The 23,555-nt window shown below is 32.2% G+C and overlaps 6 protein-coding genes across 6 annotated transcripts; 3 read left to right on the plus strand and 3 right to left on the minus strand.

Moving 5' to 3' along the window:
• Positions 1-766: 766 nt before the first annotated feature.
• TRIADDRAFT_29583 (uncharacterized protein) lies at positions 767-2,026 on the minus strand (the record flags this gene model as incomplete). Its single annotated transcript, XM_002115609.1, has 1 exon — positions 767-2,026. One exon carries the CDS (start codon positions 2,024-2,026, stop codon positions 767-769), a length of 1,260 nt encoding a protein of 419 aa, XP_002115645.1.
• Positions 2,027-2,782: 756 nt separating this feature from the next.
• On the minus strand, positions 2,783-3,298 carry TRIADDRAFT_17318 (uncharacterized protein; the record flags this gene model as incomplete). Its single annotated transcript, XM_002115610.1, has 1 exon — positions 2,783-3,298. A coding segment is annotated over one exon (516 nt), but the record flags the coding sequence as incomplete, so codon positions are not given.
• A 2,726-nt stretch (positions 3,299-6,024) lies between these two features.
• Positions 6,025-9,435, minus strand: TRIADDRAFT_59566 (uncharacterized protein; the record flags this gene model as incomplete). The annotated part of the gene is made up of 3 exons (XM_002115611.1): positions 6,025-6,227; positions 6,329-8,742; positions 9,428-9,435. 3 exons carry the CDS (start codon positions 9,433-9,435, stop codon positions 6,025-6,027), a joined length of 2,625 nt encoding a protein of 874 aa, XP_002115647.1.
• A 2,665-nt stretch (positions 9,436-12,100) lies between these two features.
• Positions 12,101-12,696, plus strand: TRIADDRAFT_16484 (uncharacterized protein; the record flags this gene model as incomplete). Its single annotated transcript, XM_002115496.1, has 2 exons — positions 12,101-12,271; positions 12,310-12,696. Coding segments are annotated over 2 exons (558 nt in total), but the record flags the coding sequence as incomplete, so codon positions are not given.
• Positions 12,697-15,003: 2,307 nt separating this feature from the next.
• Positions 15,004-15,933, plus strand: TRIADDRAFT_29589 (uncharacterized protein; the record flags this gene model as incomplete). The annotated part of the gene is made up of 1 exon (XM_002115497.1): positions 15,004-15,933. One exon carries the CDS (start codon positions 15,004-15,006, stop codon positions 15,931-15,933), a length of 930 nt encoding a protein of 309 aa, XP_002115533.1.
• A 3,740-nt stretch (positions 15,934-19,673) lies between these two features.
• TRIADDRAFT_29555 (uncharacterized protein) lies at positions 19,674-22,358 on the plus strand (the record flags this gene model as incomplete). Its single annotated transcript, XM_002115498.1, has 2 exons — positions 19,674-20,007; positions 20,083-22,358. The coding sequence occupies 2 exons, from the start codon at positions 19,674-19,676 to the stop codon at positions 22,356-22,358; spliced, it is 2,610 nt and encodes an 869-aa protein (XP_002115534.1).
• Positions 22,359-23,555: the final 1,197 nt, after the last annotated feature.

Here is a 23,555-nt window from a genome sequence, read left to right on the forward strand (position 1 = left end):
TGATAGAATATTCTTACATTTTTCTTAGTACATTTTACAACTGAGGTTAACGATAATCTAATTAATGATGTTCTACATATAGATACTTACACATTCTTATGCTGTAATCTAACAAGTAAATGAACTATTCGCGTACGATGCTACTATAAGCTATATTTGGGGGTGTATCACATATTTTCATATACTCGTATATACGTTAAAGAAACTCTTATCAAATAGTTCAGAATGGAGATTTCTTATTGTAAGTTCTCGTCGTTAGTTGTTTGAAGGACTTGCTACCGTAATATACTAGAGATAATGAAAAGGATTTGTAAAATAACGCCTAGAGATTTTTGCTGTAATTTTATTATCAATTATCCATCAAGTGTTATAAAGCTCAATTTGTGGCATGCGATCCTATATCCAGTTTAGAATTTGAAGCAATGGACAACCTATTGCTTTAAGGATATTATAATAAACAAATAGTTAAATAAATCAACGTTAATTCAGGACAAATTCAGTTTTAAGAACAGCACAAGATTAAGTCAATTAAATCCATTGCCTGAATAAATGATGCTGAATAGCAAACTTTCACACTGTGAATCAGTCAATTTGACTAAAGGTATATTTTACTGATAACGAGGCTATCTATCAGAGTCAACTATCCTCAAAATTTACTTAATTCTATCTTTAAATTACCAATGCATTTATATTTCGACTGTAAATTGCAATATCTATGGCGTATTGTCTTATTTTATAAGGCATGAATACTCTCGTCGTATTTTTCCTACGTGTCTTTGTTGTTTGTGGATTTTCTGTCATTATTTGATTGAATTTGAGTTGGAGATGCTTTCATTCGATAGGGCTCTACTGAACTGGACAAAAGACTAGCCGTAGAATTTTCTTGATAAGAAGTTGGAGTTACAAGTCCACGGTGATTAAAGTTGTAGTTTGCCACACTTGCAGCTGCCTGTGAGGGTGTATTCATTTCAGGATGAATGTAGATGATATACATTTTAGGTAGAAGGAAGCATAGCATTGATATTACTCCAGTTGAAAAAAGAGAAAAACTGGTTATTTTGCGATTTGTCAAACCAGTTGTTGCCAAAATAGAGGGAAGACTAGTCGAAAACACGCAAGTAAACATCATAGCTGAAAGAAGGATATAACGCGCTTCATTATAGTTGTCCGGTAAAGAACGTGTTTGAATGGCAAGAACTAATGCAATAATATTAAGTAATCCAAACAAGATACCATATACTAGTAATGCTGGATTATTGATATAACTGCACATCATTTCTATCTTGTTATTAGCGTTGATAACCTTAGTCACTAATACAGGACGGTAGATTAATAAGGCGGCAATAGTCAACTGACTTAAAGCTGAGACAAGAATAATGAATAGAACTTGACTTCTATTTCTTACGAATGTTGATCGCCATCTACTTCGACGTAATGATTTTTTAAATACTATAGCTATTTGATTAGCCCTACATATAATAGTCAGTAGCTGGCCTATTTCACTTAATGCAATAAGTATTGTCTGTGCTGCACAAATAATACTCGTAATTGGAAGGACAGAAAGCAAAGAAGCAGGAAGGCTAAGTAAATTAAAGAACTGAAATATATTTAATAGGGCAAAATTAGATGCTTTAATAATAGGTGTTTTTCGGTATATTACGATTGTCGAATAAATAAATATCCAGCATATTAAATAGAATGCAGTAAATAAATAAAGTATTACTGCAACTGACCCTCTGGAATTGATTTCAGCTATCGGCATATCGATGCACAGGGTATGATTTTGATTTGCTTCAGTAAAATTAACGCATTTTTCACAACTACCTTGATTTATAGTATCCGATATTGTTTGATCTTTACATTTTTTACATCTCCAACAACATTGCAACAATTGAAAATTAGAATATTGACCGGATGCGACAGCATAACCAGGTCGGCAGTCATCTGAACAGCGAGATATCGGTATATTATCCCATTTTTTACCTCCATTCCAAATGATTTCGTTATAGTTTATGGAAAGACCCATCTTCTCGTTCCAGCTTCCAATTTTAGTTTTTATTACAGTATTGACAGTAGCATTTTTAAATGGTTGAAGATTTATTACTTGATATGTTAATTGACTGCTTCCGTCACGTCGAAAACGGAATTTATTCGTGGTTACACCTTGAAATGAAACATTGCGAAGAGCTCTTACAAACTCAGCGTGATTATTAGTAATAAAATTTGGATGAAAGGATGGGCAATAGCTGGAATTACAGCCTAAACTAGCGTGAAGAGTGTAAGCTAGCGCCAATACCGCGTCCATAACAAATTCAGCAATGTGATTCGTCTCGTAGAATTTACTAAATAATGTTACTTTTAATCGATGATTGAGACTGCAAGAAGTTGCAGATAATTTTCCGTTTTGTTTGTATCCTGCCAAAGTTAATTTTTCATACCAAGCAGCTTTAAACCAAGGGTTGTTAGCATTATTACATAAATCTAGGTCATGCAAATATTTTATATAGGCTTTCAATGATCGGCCACTAATGTCAATACCTAAAGCACCCCCAAGTATGTCTCCGCTAATATTACTTAAACGCGATGATTTAAGCCAAGAGTAAGTGCCTATAAAGGTTCTACCGGTTAAATTCCGAGTTTGTGCTACTTCCAAGAAACTATGAACTACTGCTTCATCACCAATGAGAATAATAACGTTAGATCGGTGTTGCCTTTTCAATCTTGAAACTGCCTTATGTAAGTCGAATTGAGTATGATTGGCATACAAAGTTATAGTCAAAGATATACAGATATTTCGACTTTTTATCGCTGAAGTTAGAATTTTTTCTACGTTGATGAAAGTATCCAAGCCTCCTATTACTATTGAAATCCAATTCCAATTGAAATAAGACACGATATCAGAAATTGCCTGTGCCTGAACTGCTAATGGTGACGTAGTTCTAAAAAAGTATGGAAATATATTACGATCGTTGAGTAATGTGCTAAATGAGTTATAACTTATCTGTGGGAAGTACAAACTACTTGTATACGATGCAAGTGCGATCGTAATACTTTCTATTTTTTCAGCTACTATTCCGATAGTAGGAACATGGCCAGATACCGATGTATGATCAGAAATTAGTGTACCATTATCACCAAATTGCAGAAAATTTACAGTTTCAGATTCGACGAGACTTGAAGTAAGAGATGACACAGCTAAGTGTCTTGATGAACAGGAATCAAGTATTTTATAACCAATTTCGATTCCAGGTAGTAATGTTGGATTATTATTAATGAGATAATCAATAGTATAGATCATAGCTTGGGTTAACTGTATATTTTCTGGGCTAAACCTGGAGCATCTAGAAGTTTTAGGATTGTAATGTAGACTATTGGGAAATATACCTTGTATTTGGACAGAACCATGTCTTTTAGAATAAAACTGTACACCAGAGTTGGCAGAAGATGTATAAGATGGTGTGGTGCTGTAAATGAATAAAATAAAGACAATGTTGGGCCTAATAAAATTTGAGATTAAAATAGAAAGAAATATAAATCGCATTTTCCTGCTTTTATGCTTAGTTTTCCCCTAGATTGTAATAATTATTATTAATCTATCTAAGACACAGTAATCGATGTCAGGAGTCTTTATATCGTAGAAATATTATGCTAAAGGCTAGACCAAATCAGCAGCGAAAGTTTTATCTTATCTTAAATATTTTTCGAAACCAACATTTCTCAGAATTATTAATAAATGTAATTGAGTAATTTTTACGTTGACTTGTAGATATATACGTATGCGTTTTAATAGCCTAAATTTTACGATATTTATTTTTGTCATGTATAAATTCTTTATTCATATGGATCGGTATTTTAAATCTCCTCAATTATTGTTCTTCAGTTTATATTTCCTAGTAACAACTATTAATAGCAGCGATTGATGTAATTATTCTAGCCTAGATCTGTCTTACAATGACTTTAAAATATTATTATTGCATTACTCGATATGTAAATTTCAGAATGCATTTTCTGCAAAATATTCACAGAGCTTGTAGTTATTCGATAGGTTTATCCTTCCTTTATAGATTTACGTATTAAATCGATCAACAACAACCCTAGATGAATGTTGTAATATTGCGTTGTTTGATTAAATTCGTCGAGCATATCTAAAATTCGGCTTATAGCAATAATAATAAAGACTTTAAACAACAATATCATTGTTAGCATCATCATAACTCTCCATAAATGTGAGATGGAGAATATCTATCTGAATCAGGTAAAGAAACGTACTGACTGACTCATTCATGCAATTTTCAGTGATCATTTATTTTTTTCTCCTTTAAGCTTTATAGATTGTCTTTTAAAAAATTTATTTCTCTTCAAGTCGAGTTAGCAACAAATGGTATTGATTTAGTGCAGAAAAAATATTAAAAAAAATGGCGAACGTAAGCAGGCTTATCAAGAAATAGTGATCACCACAACATTTATTACTTTTTTTATAATTATCAGCTCTAAACATGTAATCAGTAAACTTTCAAAGCGATATAAACAGTCATGAGGCGTACCTATACTATTTTTTGACTTCAATAAATTTTACTTAGGCTGAAAGAATTAAGTTTTAGATGGTACTAGTTGAAATGGTCGAATGTGCGCAGAAGCAAGATAAAATAAAATATACCGATCCATTACTGTATTTAGTCTTTGTATTCATATATCACAAGTCTGTGATGTTGCATTCTACCATCAGGAATAGGGAATAGGACTTTGTTTAAGATAAAAATCGAACAGATATTTTTAATTCTTACTAGTCACCATTCTAGTAGATAATTAAGGAAAATATCACTATGTTAGATACTAACTACACGAAGTAAACATTAAGTATTACTCTATTACAATAATACATAAATGATCTAGCACCGCCGATTTATCAGTATAGTTCAATAATTGAAAGGCTTTCTTCACACCATATGTTATATATTCAACGTTAGAATAAGTTAGCTAAGTTCAGCTCACCTATTTCCAATAGTTAACCTAATCAAATATTACTAAATAATAGATTTTATACTTGTTGCTGAAAATGAAACAGATAAAACATCTTTTTATTTTAGAAATCTACCTCGCTGTCAACATGCAAATTATCTTAAAACAGTAGTGTTGTATATATAGTTAGTAATAGATTAAATACGATATCTTAATCATAAAGGCATAAATAAAGGAAACACTATATATGTACGTATATGATAATTGTATGATAGTACTTGTAATACAGTAGGTGATAATATTGTAAAAGGTAGACTGATAAGTTGCTAATTGTAGTGCGAAGTATAAACTATAATCGTATCGAGGTGTAACCTCGTGTAGCTATAAATACCGATCAACTAATAATAAAATGCGGTTACCAATCTTACTCACGGAGTGAACTTATTATTGAAGAACATAACAAGTAGTATCTATCAACATGACCTACGGAAAATTTCCGATCTTAAAATTATAAATCCGTAATTTTTCAAGTAATACCTTTTGATAACCAGAATAACTAAAATTGTTTAATATATAGCAATCATGCCATGCAATTTAGAGTCAAAATCAAAATTTAAAATTTGAGTTATAATGACAATACACACACAATTATTACTCTGATAATTTCAAAGATAAGGTAAATCTACTTGATTTTTATTCAGGACTACAATTTCTTAGGACATAATAAAATGGTTTAATCCAGTATGTCATATTTTAAAACTGAACAATGTCGATATGTCTGACAATATAAAATGTAAATGACTTAATATATGGATATTATTATAATAGTGAAATTTCAAACATTTAAGTAATTACCTGCCCCAAGGCTACGGCATTGAATCCTTTATAGTACATAATTAATTATAAATAAATCAAGTCCGCTATTTGCGATCTTAATAGCTAGTAGCTTATACCTTTCAATAATGTTGAATTAATTTTATTCGACCTTGTTAATATTAAAAATACCATTAGTTGGTGACTCTAGCAGTTTAACAGTTAATTTTATGAACGTAAATATAATTTTCTTTATAAATCTTCTTGGTCTGTCTCTTCTGAATAATTCTTAGGCTGAATTCGAGCTGTTAGTACTTTTCGTCCAACTGCTATTGGTGAATCAGTTAAATAGCTGTTGTTAGAATTAAGTGATATTGGTTTTGGAGATGGCCGATTATTATTAAAGGTAAAATTAGCGACACTTGCAACAGCTTGTTGACGAGTATTGTTTTCAGCTTGATAATAGATGACATAATTTTGGGTAATAGCAAACAGAAGAGAGAAATAGCCGCAAATGTAAAATTGATTATAGTTGCTACATATTGATGAGACAAACCTGTTGTAAGAAGAAGTGTTGGTACACTCGAGACAGCAACAGTAGTTACCATTAAGGAAGCTAAAAAGATGTACCGAGCTTCACTAAAGTTATCAGGTAGCGATCGGGTTCGAAATGCCAAAGTTAACGCAGTGAAACTCAATAATAAGATTATAACTGCAAAAGCGATTATGCTCGGACTATTGGAAAATCCACACATTAATTCAATATGATTATCATCGTTGATCGTTCTTACAATACTAGCAGGACTATAAGCAAGTAGTCCGAGGACAATAGCCTGACTAATAACTTCAGTTACAAGTATAAATAATATCTGACTACTATTGCGAATTAATTTCGATCGGATTCCACCTCCGCGTGATGTATTTTTAAAAATCATGTCAATTTGATTCGTTTTGCTAATAATGGTAACTAAAATGCCAATCTCGCTTGCACTAATCATAACCATTTGAACAGTGCACGCCATTTTCGTCACTGGGATTAAGTAAAGAAAAGCTGATACTAGGATTAATAAATTGAAACAGAGATAGATATTTAATAGTAAATAATTAGAACCTTTCACGACTGGAGTTTTGCGATATAAAATAATTGTGACCCATATGAAGATTAGAGCTACGAGGTAAAATGATGTCAGGATATACATTGCTATTGCAAATGCTCCATCCCATTTAATTCTCGCTATTTGCATATCTACGCATTCAGTGTGATTATCGTTCGGTTGAGTGTAATTAACGCATTTTATACATCGTATTTGATTGATCGCATCTGAGATTGCCTGAGGTTTACATTTTCTGCATTTCCAACAGCAAGGATACCTTGATGATGCCATATCTCTCGGCAACTCAAGGTAATGACCCGGCTGGCAGTCTTCTGAACAACGTGCTGAAGGTATTTCAGACCAATTATTTCCTCCATTCCATCTAATTTTTTTCGAATCAATAATAAGATCATTTTTCAGACTCCAAGAACCAATTTTAATCTTACGGACTGTATTTGTAGTAGCATTTTTAAATGGATGAAGAGTTACAATATCATAAGGTAATTGACTGCTTCCATCTGGTCGAAAAACAAATCGTCGGCTGGTTATACCAGGAAAGGAAACTTTATGTAAATAATTTTTAAATTGCCCATGATCCTTTGCTATCATATCTGGATCAAATGGCGGGCAAGAATGAGAATTACAGCCTAGTCTATCATGCAAAGCATAAGCTAGTGCTAGTACTGCATCCATAGTAAATTCAGAGATATAATTAGCGTCGTAAAATTTATCAAATAAGGATAATTGTAATCTACGATTGATCTTACAATTTTTTATAACTTGTTCAGCATTATAACCCGCTAATGTTAATTTTTCAAACCATGCTTGTATAAACCAAGGATTATCAACGTTATTACATAAATCAAGATTTTGTAAATAGTTAAGAAACTTTTTGTATGTTTCTCCAGGAATGTCTAGACCTAATGCACCCCCTAGTATATCTCCACTTATATTGCTTAAACGCAACGATTTCAACCAAGTATAACTTCCAATGAATGTTTTACCGGATAGCTTTTGAGCTTCCGCTACTTTTAAGAAGTCAAAAACTATATTTTCATCTCCAATAAGAATAATGACATTAGATTGATGCCGTTGCTTTAAATTCCTAACTGCTCTATATAAAGCTGATTGAGTATAGTTTTCATTTAATGTTATGATTGTGGATATGCAGATGTCTCGATTCCGAGCATTCGTTGTTAATATTTGCTTGATATTAGTGACTGCTTCATTACCAGCGATTATGACTGTAATCCAGTTCCAATGGAAATAAGATATAAGATCAAAAATAGCTTTTGTTTGTAGTTGTACAGTTGACGTTGTTCTAAAAAAGTACGGATATAAGTTACGATTTTGCAGCGAATTGGTGAAAGAGTTATAACTTATTTGTGGTAAATTTAAACTGCTTGTATACGATGCTAGTGCTAGAGTAAGAGATTCCGATTTCTCAGCTACTATTCCGATGGTTGGATTGCGAATATTCGTATTATTCTCTAATGATGTTACAAAATTTGTAAGAATATGATTTGAATTCGGGATTTGACATGTTGCATAAGAAAAAATTTCTTTGTCAGAAGTAACGAGACTTGATGTAAGGGAAACTGAGGCTGCAAATCTTGATGAGCACGAATCCATTATCGTATAACCAAGTTCAATTCCAGGCAATAAATTTGGATTACCATTAATAAGTTGATTCATAGTGTAAATCATAGCTTGTGTTAACTGCAAGTTTTCCAGACTAAAGGCAGAACAAAGGTTAGTGTTTAGATCGTATTGCAAGGTATTGGGGAAAACTCCTTGGATTTGCATTATACCAGCTTTTCTAGCAAATTGTGGATTTTTTCTGTATTGATAGGCATTGCAGACAGGCGTAATAGCGCTAGTCAATAAAAAAAATATTGAACTATACAAAAATTGAGATTTTAAGATTGTAATTTGATTTCTATGAGACATCTTGTAAGGTTACCGAAATAAGTTTTAATAGGACTTTATGCTTAGTGTCGTTAACGGTAAGATGACTGATTGAAATTTTTAAATTATATTAATATTATTAAAAACAACGATTTAAAATTAAAATTAGCCTGTATAGACGTATTTATCTTAACGTGAAATCACATATAATCAATGGAAAAACCTTAGATGAATATTAGACTTATCAGATGATACGGGGCTTCTAGCTAATCGAATAGTTCAAAGTGCAGAATATCAACTCTTCCTATCGTCAAATCATCAGATGCTAACCATATGTCTGGATCGGCATGTAAATAGCATGAAATTGAATTAATTACTAGTGCTTAGTATTTTTTATTGCCATATAGCGTATGACGAATTCCTTCCAGAATGACATAGTAAATAGCTATTGTCAATAAATTAATGTTAACAGTTACCTTAATATACGATTATAAATACTATTTTACGGTACTGCAAAGTTTAACTTTCATGCTTCATGGTACTTACTGGAACCATTACCTTGAGTACAATAAACATAATCCTTGAAGTATGTGCGAAAAACATAGTCATAAATATGATTTTACGTAATAACAAAATCAATTAAAGCTACTTACTAGCCCATTAAATCAAAAAGCGCTCATGAAATTACAGTTAATGCCAGAGTAGTCGAAATCGCGAAAATAGTAACATTTTAGTCCAAATTTAGAGTTCGTTCATTTACATCTTCCTAATTGTACGCCATCAACTTAACGTAATCATTGACTAGCATCTTTAAGTAGAAATATTAAGGGTGTTAAATAAGTAAAGGAAATCATAATCCATTTTGTAACATATTTTGGCTCTAAATCGAAAAAGGTGATACTAAAATGCGCAAGTTTCTTATAACTGCTGGGGTAATATCCAGTCTTAACACCTATTTTTTTGCTAAACTAAAACTGATCTAAATTTACTATCATCCCACGTCACGATTTTTGATGATTTGCACATTTATATGGGTTCTTAATAGCAATCAATAAAAGTTCTGAAATTGAATAGTTATTTTTGGCAGCTTTATCATATCAGAAATTATACTTGATTTAGACTTTAGGCCAAGACATAGCAGTTGATGGAATAAATTTATTTCTTTTTTTGGTATCGATACTTTATACAATTATGTCTTTACTGTGACGAGATAGGATAAGACACCATTTTTGATCTGTTATATGACGCAAAAACTTGTTAATTGCTTCTCAGGTCGCTATTAATAGCTTGTATTGAGCTATGCTAATTATAGTAGTCATATGCTTTGAAAAGGGGTAGTAGTATCTTGTAATGCTTCGAATGAATTAGAAATGATCATTTTTCTAATATAATAATTAAGGATTGCGGCCGATATGCTAAAACGTTGTACTTACAGCAATTTGGATTAAGTGCCTTGGAGTTGTAAATTAGAGGATTTTTCTTTTCTAATCGCTAAAATTACGAATGAGCAGATTGCAAACCTAAGAGATAAAACTCACTCGCTATCATGTTGTTATTGATTTACGAATTTGCTATACCAATGTAATAGACAACAGTATTGGTTGCAGGATGTTGTACGAATCTTCTTTGCCATCAGCTTAGTTACAAGCACTTTCAGCATATTATTAGCTTCATATGTCACGATGAATGCTTATTTAGATTTACCAACAATAATAGTTGATATTTATCCTAAATAATATATCCTCTATAGTTAGGAAAAAGTATGTTAAAAATATGGTAGTTATTGGAATTGTATCTGAATTTTTCATTCTTTAAGTTTAATGCGAAAAGAAATTTGAGGATTGGAATAAAATTTAGAATAGATTATCGTTTGCTCATCATCGATCTTAGCGGATTGATATAGAAGAGACTAGAAACTGAGCTAAAGTTGCTTCTTATTGAACTTGGATTACATTAGAAATCTACATTACCTTTGTTGCTTATAACATATTGCCGGCGATTACATCTAATCAATTTTCTTAGCACATTTTTTCTTTTAACAACAGTAGCTCATATAAATTAATAATAATTGATTTGAGTTTTCAGCCTTTCACATCTCACTTATCAATTGTTGCTGTTGATAAAAGAGATAATTTGTCTCGTATTAGAAAAAGATAATTAGATTATTTTGCTTTTTATGCTCCTATACTATATTTATAAAGTTAATTCAGTAGGAAGAAGAGATCATACGAACGTATGTTCAGCGGATCCAGCAAGATAGATGAAAAAAAATAATACTTGCTTCGATTTAACGCTAGACCAATTAAATTTTATTGATTCGTTTAATAATGCCTTCAAAATTGATTCCATTTACGTCTTGAGTTAATTTAATCAATATTTTACTTCTAGGGAGAATTGCTATACGTCATCATCTTTTGTTGTCTAAACAAGCATTATTTTGTGTTAGAATACTTAAACTTGATAAAATTATCCATAATTCCATCAGCGATCACCTATAAACTTACCATAATGACCGAAAAATAGTCTTGAAATTGTATTTAAATATTGTATTAGAAAGTAGCGTACGTTCATTGCTTTATAAACGTAATGAGCTAGCGCAAAGGCATTAAAAGATTAAAACTTTCAAATTAGAAGTTGGCAGATTAATAAACATCGACATCCAACAAATTTTGACTTTACTGGTAGGAATTTACGTAATCAATATTGTAATGATAATGATTTTAATCTAGCTTACTTAATGAATTAAGTGAGCGGCTTTTCCATTAAGTATACTTACTTTTGGTAAATTCATTCACATTACTAACACTGCAATATCTTAGCATTAGTAGATGTATGCGTAGAATTAACCTTAAATAACTAAGAATAAATAATTACTAAAATAATAAACTTTTATGAATTAGCTGTATCGTCTTCTAGAAGATTAAACTATTTGTAATTATTGTATATATACATTTCTTATCGATTACAGTATCAATTTTTATTCTTTTAAGATTGTAATAAATTGCTTATATTTCATCACTGTTCTACCAAAGTTACGTCAATAAAATCGAAGGGTAGAATCTAATTTTGTTTTCGATTCATTTTTAGTTATGACAGCCCAGAACAAATCCTGTTTTCGTTTAGCAGTAGTAATCAATAATAAGATAACTACTGCTCTAATTTCCATGTTAGTGCTCTCTTTAATTCTCTCAAACGATGCTACAGAAATCGGCGTTTCAGCAGATGGCCAAATAGTGCTTGGCGGAGTGTTTCCAATTCACAAACAGTACGATGCCAAAAAGCAGCTATGTAGCAATATAGACTGGCAACAAATTATTAACGCTTATGCGATGATATTTGCTATTGAAACAATTAATGAAGATCCTTATTTGCTACCTAATATCACATTGGGCTATGATATACATGATGGATGCGGTGACGAACAAGTCAGCGTCAGAGAAACGTTAGACATACTGTTCCAATTCACAAAACGTAAATCTGTGAAAAGAATGGTCATCGTCAATGTTCTTTCTCATCTTGCTCAGCCCCTAATGAGTTCTCTACTACTACTTCTGCTATAATACAAGCCGTAAGTAATAAATTGGCAGGTATTATAGGAACTCAGACTGCACGTGGAAGTATCGATATGCAAGGAATTTGCAAAGTTTTCAACTTAGTCCAAATTACATATGGTGCCAAAGAAGGTCTATTAGGTGATAAAACAAGATTTCCAACCATTTTACGAACTATTCCTCCGGAAGATCATTATCCGGCAATTTTAGAATCTATTCTATCCTACTTTAATTGGAAATTTATCGCCATGTTGTCATACGTTGGTGATCTAGGTAGTCGTGCCTATGAACAAGCCCGAAAATATTTTCAAAGGAAGAAAATATGCGTCCTTTTAGCAGAAAAAGTTTCAAGACTGCAGAATAGTATCGCTGCAGCAGTATCGAAAATTAAAACAAGTCCTGCTAAAGTTGTTATTGTTATGGTTACGAATCAGTATCTAACGAGTATTATTCAAGAATTTGAAAAACAAAATGTGACCGGTAAGATAATTATTACGACTGGTACTTTGGAAAGCCAGTTTTTTAAGACTAGTCGAGATATAATTGGAGGAATGATTAGTATATCCCTTAAGCATCGCCCGAGTTCAAAATTTGTAGAATATCTTCGAAAGTTTACGCTTTGTCTCAGTTTGCGACCATTTTTAAGCCAGGAACTCGAAAATCGCGGATTCACTAATTTTACAGAACAAGATCTTGAAGAATCTTGTGGCCAGTTACTCAATAAAATTGGTGAAACAAAGAAAGATATCTATCGAAATTCTTTCAGTATATCTTATGTCGTAGACGCTGTCAATGCTTTAGCTCATTCAATCCATAAAACCTTAAATTGTAGTAACAGTTCTTGTCAATATGAAATAGTCAATCATCCATCCTTTAAAAATCAAGTTAAAAAAAACTTATATGAAATATCTTTTGAAGGCGCATCAGCTCCGATATTTAAGTTTGATGCAAATGGAAATCCTTCCCATATCATCTATTATATCCATAACATAAAATCTACACTACAGAATACATATGACGTCGTCTTGGTCGGTACCTGGAGAAATAATCATTTTCCTCCTTTGCACATTAACGATACGCTAGTTAGTTTCGGGCCGTATTCTAACTTAAGTCAGATTTCTAATCCATGCTCATCTACTTGTCAACCTGGTAGCTATTATCAATACCTAACGAATCTTACATGCTGTTGGAAGTGCATTTCTTGTCCGCTCGGAACAGTCAATAATCAATCACAGTCGTCAAGTTGTTTTTCTTGTCCTTTAGGAAGCTTAGCGAATCGACAACGAACGCAATGTCATCTGATCGAGCCCTACGAATTGACATTTTATAGTATATGTAGTGTTTACTTCTAAATACGGTATAGTCTATTTTTAGTAAAAGTCAATTTCCACTAGATTGTAGCATAACTCTAAATATGTATAATTTATATTTAACAAAATACTCTGTGGAAATCGCTTTGAATCTAGCTGAATTATATCGTAGCCCTGTCTTAACATAGAAGTAACATATTCTTATTAGTCATTTATGATTTCCTCCTGCTGTGCTTCATACATTATAAAAGCTATCTTCTTTCACCTATCTCGTTAGTTAGTTCTGCTAGTTACACGGTAAGCTTGCACGCTTTACCTATGCTACATTACTATAGCTATTCGACTAGTCACGTCGTTATACACGTTGTAATCTCATACGGTTTTTCCTTTGCACTAATTCCAATAAACTCTATTCCTCTACTAAATTAACTCTGGTAATTTACTGTGATCATGACGAATCCACAATCTTCCGAAACATCACAATTGGCGACGAGGATGGGATACTCGTTGGTCGCTACGCCTGGTCAATACGATATCCATTCAAATCAGTGGCCTACCTACGAAAACCACTTTCGCAATTTCCTCAAGGCCAACAATATGGGAATGGAACATTCCTTACATTTATTTTTGGCGTTGGTTGGACCTGATGCATACAACATTCTTACAAGTTGTGCATATCCGAAAGCACCCGAGGATCATACCTTGAAAGAACTTTTGGAAATGCTTGCCAATCACTTTGTGCCGAGCCGACTGAAGCATGCCGAACGTCACAGAGTTTGGAAGAACATGCAACTCGAAGGAGAGTCTATCACTGCTTACGTCTCAAGAATCCGGAAGTTAGCTACAACATGTGAATTTGCAGGCGACTCACTCGAAGCAAATTTATTGGATGCTTTTATTTTGGGCCTTCGTGACACAGGAACAGTCCGAAAATTTTTATTGGAAGAAAATTTAACTTTGGATCGAGCCGTTAAAATTGCACGGGAAACCGATATGGCCTCCGCAGAAGCTCAAACAATCACCTCAGCTAGGACAGAATTTCTCACACCGATCAATTTCAAACAGCGATTGTCCGGAGCTCCACCAGCAAGGGTTGTACACACAGGGGAATCGCGTATAGCTTCAGATGTTCCACACACGCCTTGCCCCTCGTGTGGCGCTACTCATTGGCGTATAGACTGTCCTCATCGACAGGCGGTCTGCAACCATTGCCAGAAAACAGGCCACATAGCTAAAGTTTGTAAACAAAAACACAGTGGTCAGTCAAAGAAACGCAAACGAAGTCACAATAATCAAAAGAGGAAGAAGACCCAAGCTAATGTAATCTTCGAGAAAAATCCGAAACATCACAGTATACAGAATGTAATCATGTTAATTTATCTTAGTCTAGGCGCTGTTTGTACAGTATTTACTTGGATTGTAATTATTCTATATCGTCATACAGCAGTAGTTAAAGCTTCTGATTTTATGTTGTCACAAATGTTTCTGCTTGGTATTCTGATGTGTATGTCTACTGCAGTTTCTTTTGCTGCTCCAGTTTCAATGCTTAATTGCTCCGTCGGTTTTATCTGGTTTTGTACATCCGTCGTATTTATTGTGTCCATCATTTTTGTTAAAACTAATCGAGTTTCTAGAGTATTCGAGTCAGGTTTTGTGAAGTCCTTTAAGACAAGAGTATATCTTAGCTATCAAGGACCCGCTATATTAGTCGTCTTTCTGACCGTAATACAAATAGCAATCTGTTTTATCGCCAATTATTTCGATCCTATTCAAGTTAATCGACTTGTAATATCTGAAGATATAGTTTATTTGCAATGTCGATCTAATACTCGCATTGGATATGCAATCGCGGTTGGCTATTTTTCTGTTCTTTGTATTTGCTGTGTTTATTGGGCATTTAAAACACGTAAATTACCAGAAAATTTTTGTGAAGCAAAATATATTAATTTTACTTCTTTAATCATACTTATGTCTTTGCTAACTATGGTTCCGTCTTATTTCGGAACAGCGGGGCCTATTCAGGCAGCAATATCATCATTTGGTATAATCACGTTAGCCTTAGCTATTTTGCTTTGTATGTTTAGTCCAAAGTTGTATATAATTTTACTCCATCCAGAACAGAATACTCGTGAAAATGCTATAGCGGATATAGCAAATTATTCCTTTAATCAAGTTGGAACCCCAATTACGAGTAGACAAAAATTGGTACATGTAGGACGTACAACGCCTGCTATTTCCCCAAATCCATCCGAAGTTTTGGAAATGACTCCGGAAATAAGCAAAGAAAGAATAAACTAAACCTATTCATCTTAACTACAAAATTTAAAATTGCATTAATTGTTCATGAAATGTCGGTTATTTCTGAAAAGCAATTATTCGCAAACCCTAAACTTGATGAGAAACTATCTTGTCTGCACTGGTTACTGTATATCTTTCAAGCATTGTCTTCCTATATGGCTAGAACATCACTCTATGCAATATGCTGATTAAGGCACTTCTTTCATAAATCATTTTCTTAATGACAGCAACATCATTATATGTAATACGTCAATTAAGGCATTTCTTTTTTAAATTATCTTATAAATGGATGTAACATCATTATACATGATAATGCCTACATTTATACTAGCAGTAGCTTATGCTCGTGCAAAATTTCTTGTCCAAATAATTACTTTAGTTTTGAAGCATAATATCCCATCAGTTTATTATTAACTAGCATAAAAGAGCTGAAATTATATATTTTAAGATCTAAGGATAATTTTCTGGTTTTACTAATTGTAAAATGATTATCCTAGTCCTTTACTTTTATAATACAAATTACTGTAGCTATTCGAATCTAATTTCAGACTCGATTCGATTATAAGTTTTTTAGATTACTTTAAACATATAAAAATCAGAATATTGAAATTGGAACTTAACTGGAATGAATAGAAAGTTGATTTAGCTTTACTTAAGTCATATTTATAATTAGCTCTTTCTACGTTAGTGAGCATTTCAACGCACGTCAAAGTTTAAACGTTTAACATATTACAATGCTAAATCATTTTTGAAATCATTTTCTTACATGTTTCATCGCCATATTATACAGATACAGAATGACACATCCTTCTCACGGTGTAAATTTTGAGCATTTAATTCTATTTCTATTCTCTTAAAGTTAGCAAATTATTTCTGGTTTGTAGAATCAAACCTGTAATTTTAGTGCCATATCCTATTTATAAATGTATCGTATCATAAATTCTTGATTATAAGAAAATTAGAGTGAAGCTTTATCATGCAGAAAGTAGTGTATTATAGACTGGAAAAGTAAAGAATTATATATGAACGTGACCGTATGCGAAGTCGGTCATTTTGCAAACTGCCCATAATTGTCTTTATAAATATATTCCGTGATGACGAAAGGTGTAAAGAAATAAGATTGTCATCTTCACATTTAGAAATATGTAGAAATACTACTTCTTGTAGTTATTAAATGATACATAACAATTCGCGCTTGAATAGTTTAAAACTAATAAATACTCACATTTTATGTTTATTATAATGTATACTACATAGAGATGCATTATCTACTTCTTGACTGTAGACGGAGTAGTTCGTAGATCACAATCATGCATTCTTTTCCATCATTGTATTGATAGCCGTATTTGATCTATAGTAGTAGCGCTACTAATACTGATTATTGTGATGTTAATATTAGACATATTCCATTATTAATATTAGCCAGTTAGGTAAATAGATCGATATGACTTAATGTATTGTAATTAGGAAGATACCAAGCACTTTACTGCGTTAGATATTATATTAAGCAGATTGATTCGTACTGTAAAATAAAGTGATAACCTATTTAAGAAAAAATCTTCAGTAAATCTTCTGTTAATATATCGAAAATAGATTAAAGGAGACATTTGAGCTGAAGGTTCTATAAATTCGATTTTCGTTCTAATAATCTACGCGTACTATTCTTACAACAAGGACTGCGCTCTACAATAAGCCTAATTTTTAATTTCTACTTGCCAAAGAAAATTTTTTGAGAGAATCAAATTTAGATTAAAAAGAATCTTTACGAGACATTATTACGAAGCAATGCATAGTGTTAAGTATAAAGTAACTAATCAAGATTGTAATTTAATCGACTTAAACAATGAAGCAACTACAGAAATGAGAACAGAACAGATTAGGTACTTTTGAGCTCAGGATACTTTAGATTAGATAGTCATGCTAATGGTTTAGCAAAAGGTAAAAATATTTTCTTAGATGTAATAAATAGACAAGTTAATTCATTATTTTTATGCCTGGCATTCATCAATGTTCGATTTTTGTCCGCAAAATCTATATTGCTACTTGTAAGCTTTAATATCATATTAAAACACAATTCACACCATATTAATAACTACCAGTGCAGTATGATGTAATTAAAGATAATTCCCTCAACACGAGTTTGTAGAACTTACTGTTACGATTATTGTAAATCTTGGCAAAAATGGAGACATTCAAAATGAAATATCAAATCGTTTAGCTATTTTATTCAACAATCTTGATAAATTAAGCACCGATTTACTCAATTTTCTATGCGTTTTGTAAGCATACGGTAATTATTAGAATTGTATCTGGATTATTCATTTGTTAAGTTTAGAGCAAAATGAGATTTCAAATTAAGGATCGAAACCAAATGTAACCAAGTAATCATTCTATTTTAATTCCATTTCATAGAAAATGGACCATCATCTGCTAATCATTGAACTTAATGGATTGGTAACAGGATTTTACCTGGATTAATTCAGTAGCTGCTAGAAACTGAGCTAAAGCTGCGTTGTATTGGATAGTCATTACATTGCAAATTTACATTGCTTTTGGTGCTTATAAAATATTGCCGTCTTTTATATATTTTTTTGATGTATTCCTCATCATTTTAACATCTGTGACCATACAAGCTAGTTCAAAATTGACTTAAGTGTTTAGGATTATGCACCTGACATTTCCATTATTGCTGATTGAAGAAAGGAGAAATTTGATTTCTGTTTAAAAATGGATAATTAAACCATTTTGCTTATTATGCTCCATTACTATTTTAATATAATAAATATATTAGGAGGAATAAATCATCCTAACATATGTTTAGTGAATTCGACAAGATGAATAGAAAAATAACATTTTCTTAGATTGAATGCAGGGCAATTGAATTTTATTGATCTGTTTTATAATGCCTTCAAAATTGAATTGATTAGCTATACGTTCCGAGTTAATCCAATCAATATTTCTTCTTGGGAGAATTGCTATACGTCATCATTATCTTTTATTACTTTATAAAACTCTATGTCATACTAATCAACATACATGAACTTGAAATAACCATCCTTAATTATATCAACGATAACGTCTAAACTTGTCATTATGTCCTAAAAATAATCTTAACGCTGTATTTCATATCAGAAAGTAACGTCCGTGCATTTGCATCTTAAACTTAGCGTAAAGGCCTTAAAACATTAATGCTATGAAATTAGAAATTAGCTGATCGATAAACATTGATGTGCGGTAAATTCTATCTGCATTGGTAGGGGCTATCGTAATCATTCGTTTAATGATAATAATCTAGATCTAGAAAACTGAACGAATTAACTGAACGCCTTTTTATTATCGATTTATATGTTTAATTTATTGACATTACTAGCTTATACTACAACATTTTAGCATAAGTGTATTGTTTGGGTAGAATAAACTTTAAATAGCTACGAAATCAAATAAATGTTAATATGTAAAGTATTTGAAAATTAGCTATTTCGTCTTCTAGAAAATTAAATTATTTGTTCGCGTATTAACGTAGAATTCATTTCTTATCGATTACATTTTCAATTTTTACGATTTTGTAATTGTAATAAATGCTTATATTTTATCTCTATTCTACCAGCGTTGTATCAATAAGATCGAAGAGTAGATTATAATTTTGCTTTCAATTCTTATTAGCAATGACAGAACGTACTACATCCTGTTTTCGTTTAGCAGTAGCAATCAATAATAATATAGCTACTGGCCTAGCTTCTATGTTAGTACTTTCTTTAATACTCTTAACCGATTCTACAGAAATCGGCGTTTCAGCAGATGGCCAAATAGTGCTTGGCGCAGTGTTTCCAATTCACAAACAGTATGATGCCAAAAAGCAGCTATGTAGCAACATAAACTGGCAACAAATTATCAACGCTCAGGCGATGATATTTGCTATTGAAACAATTAATGAAGATTCTTATTTGCTACCTAATATCACATTGGGCTATGATATACGTGATGGATGCGATAATGATCATGTCATCGTTAGAGAAACGTTAGACATACTGTTCCAGTTCTCAAAATATAAATCCTGTGAAGAAAATGGTCGTAGTCAATACTCTTTCTCATCTTGTTCCTTTCCACATGAGTTTTCTACTGCTACTACTACTTCAGCCTTAGGACAAGCCGTAAGTAATAAATTAGCCGGCATTATTGGAGATCAGAATGCTCGTGGATGTCTTGATATTCAAGGAGTTTCCAAAGTTTTCAACTTAGCCCAAATTACATATGGTGCCAAAGAAAGCCTTTTTAGCAACAAGAAAAGATTTCCAATGATTTTACGGACTATTCCTCCGGAAGATCATTATCCGACAATTTTAGAATCTATTTTATCCTACTTTAATTGGAAATTTATCGATTTACTGTCGTACGTTACTGACCTAAGTAGTCGTGTCCATGAAGAAATCCAGAAATATTTACAACAAAAAAATATATGCATACATTTGTCACAGAAAGTTAAAAATCAGCAGAACAGTATCTCTGAAGCAGTATCGAAAATTAAAACAAGTCCTGCTAAAGTCGTTATTATTACGGCCACGAATCAGTATCTAACGAGTATTATTCAAGAATTTGAAAAACAAAATGTGACCGGTAAGACAATTATTACGACTGGTACTTTGGAAAGCCAGTTTTTTAAGACTAGTCGAGATATAATTGGAGGAATGATTAGTATATCCCTTAAGCATCGCCCGAGTTCAAAATTTGTAGAATATCTTCGAAAGTTTCCGCTTTGTCTCAGTTTGCGACCATTTTTAAGCCAGGAACTCGAAAATCGCGGATTCACTAATTTTACAGAACAAGATCTTGAAGAATCTTGTGGCCAGTTACTCAATAAAATTGGTGAAACAAAGAAAGATATCTATCGAAATTCTTTCAGTATATCTTATGTCGTAGACGCTGTCAATGCTTTAGCTCATTCAATCCATAAAACCTTAAATTGTAGTAACAGTTCTTGTCAATATGAAATAGTCAATCATCCATCCTTTAAAAATCAAGTTAAAAAAAACTTATATGAAATATCTTTTGAAGGCGCATCAGCTCCGATATTTAAGTTTGATGCAAATGGAAATCCTTCCCATATCATCTATTATATCCATAACATAAAATCTACACTACAGAATACATACGACGTCGTCTTGGTCGGTACCTGGAGAAATAATCATTTTCCTCCTTTGCACATTAACGATACGCTAGTTAGTTTCGGGCCGTATTCTAACTTAAGTCAGATTTCTAATCCATGCTCATCTACTTGTCAACCTGGTAGCTATTATCAATACCTAACGAATCTTACATGCTGTTGGAAGTGCATTTCTTGTCCGCTCGGAACAGTCAATAATCAATCACAGTCGTCAAGTTGTTTTTCTTGTCCTTTAGGAAGCTTAGCGAATCGACAACGAACGCAATGTCATCTGATCGAGCCCTACGAATTGACATTTTATAGTATACAGAATGTAATCATGTTAATTTATCTTAGTCTAGGCGCTGTTTGTACAGTATTTACTTGGATTGTAATTATTCTATATCGTCATACAGCAGTAGTTAAAGCTTCTGATTTTATGTTGTCACAAATGTTTCTGCTTGGTATTCTGATGTGTATGTCTACTGCAGTTTCTTTTGCTGCTCCAGTTTCAATGCTTAATTGCTCCGTCGGTTTTATCTGGTTTTGTACATCCGTCGTATTTATTGTGTCCATCATTTTTGTTAAAACTAATCGAGTTTCTAGAGTATTCGAGTCAGGTTTTGTGAAGTCCTTTAAGACAAGAGTATATCTTAGCTATCAAGGACCCGCTATATTAGTCGTCTTTCTGACCGTAATACAAATAGCAATCTGTTTTATCGCCAATTATTTCGATCCTATTCAAGTTAATCGACTTGTAATATCTGAAGATATAGTTTATTTGCAATGTCGATCTAATACTCGTATTGGATATGCAATCGCGATTGGCTATTTTTCTGTTCTTTGTATTTGCTGTGTTTATTGGGCATTTAAAACACGTAAATTACCAGAAAATTTTTGTGAAGCAAAATATATTAATTTTACTTCTTTAATCATACTTATGTCTTTGCTAACTATGGTTCCGTCTTATTTCGGAACAGCGGGGCCTATTCAGGCAGCAATATCATCATTTGGTATAATCACGTTAGCCTTAGCTATTTTGCTTTGTATGTTTAGTCCAAAGTTGTATATAATTTTACTCCATCCAGAACAGAATACTCGTGAAAATATTATAGTGGATATAGCAAATTATTCCTTTAATCAAGCTGGAACCCTTACCAAGAGTAGACAAAAATTGGTACATGTAGGACGTACAACGTCTGGAATTTCCCCACATCAGTCGGAAGTTTTGGAAATGACATCGGGAATAAGTAAAGAAAGAATAAACCAAATCTATTCATCTTGATTACAAAATTTACAACTGCAAGAGTTATAAACGAACGCCGCTTATATATAATGAGTAATTGCAACCATAAACTTGAGTAAGAACTATTGCATCTATTGCACATTGGTTGCCATACTGCATCTCTTTCATGAATTGTCTAATAAATGGCTGTAACATCATTACATGTGGCAATAGCTACATTTCTGACCCAAATAGCTACATTAATTCTGAAGCATATTATGTAATTAATTATTGTTAATTAGCTTAAGAGTGCTAAATTTATATATTTTAAGATCCAAGAATAATTTTCTGGTTGTACTAATCGTCGAATAACTATTTTGGTCCTTTACTTTCCATGATACAAATTATTGTAGTTATTCAAATGTAATTTTAAATCGATTCGATTATGAGTTTTTTTGGATTATGTTAGGCATCTAAGAATCAGAATATTTAAATGGAAACTTAACTAGGATGGATGAAAGGCCACTTTAGTTCAACTTGTGTCAATGTTTGTAATTAGCTCTTTCTACGGTAGTGAGTATTTCAGTGCAAGTCAAAGTTAAAGCGGTTAATAAGCTAATAGGCTAAGTCATTTTTGAAATCTTTTTCTGATATGTTTTGTCGCAATTCTATCCAGATATTGAATAACTCATTTACTCACGGTTTAAATTTTGAGCATTTGATTTTATTTCTTCTCCCATAAAATTAGCTAATTGTTTCTGGTTGATTGAATCAAACCAGCAATTTCAGTGTTACATCGTGTTTAGAAATGTATCACATCGTAATATCTTGATTATAATTGTCATAAACCGACTAATGTAAACGTAATAAGTCAATTTTATAATTATATCACTTAAGAAATCAGCTGAATAAAAGCTCGAGTGATTCAAAAATCTAGCGATCTAGTAGCTTATTAGCGTAAAGTTTTATCATTTTACAGTTTACACCGTATACGAGAATTGGAGTGGAGCTCTATCTTGTAGAAAGTAGGAATTGCATTATAGACTAGAAAAGTAAAGAACTATAAAGACTGCGTACATGAAATCTAATTTCTATACTTAATCTGTAATAGTAATAGGCAACGAATACTTGTAGTATGAAAACAAAATATGAGGGATCGAGTGATTAAGAGTTATTGATAATGTCTTTACAAATACATTCCGTGATGACGAAAGGTGTACAAGGAAAATGATTGTCATCTTAACATTTAGAAAAATG

The sequence above is a fragment of the Trichoplax adhaerens genome, genomic scaffold (genome assembly GCF_000150275.1).
Source record: "Trichoplax adhaerens TRIADscaffold_11 genomic scaffold, whole genome shotgun sequence".
NCBI classification, from domain to species: Eukaryota; Metazoa; Placozoa; class Uniplacotomia; order Trichoplacea; family Trichoplacidae; genus Trichoplax; species Trichoplax adhaerens.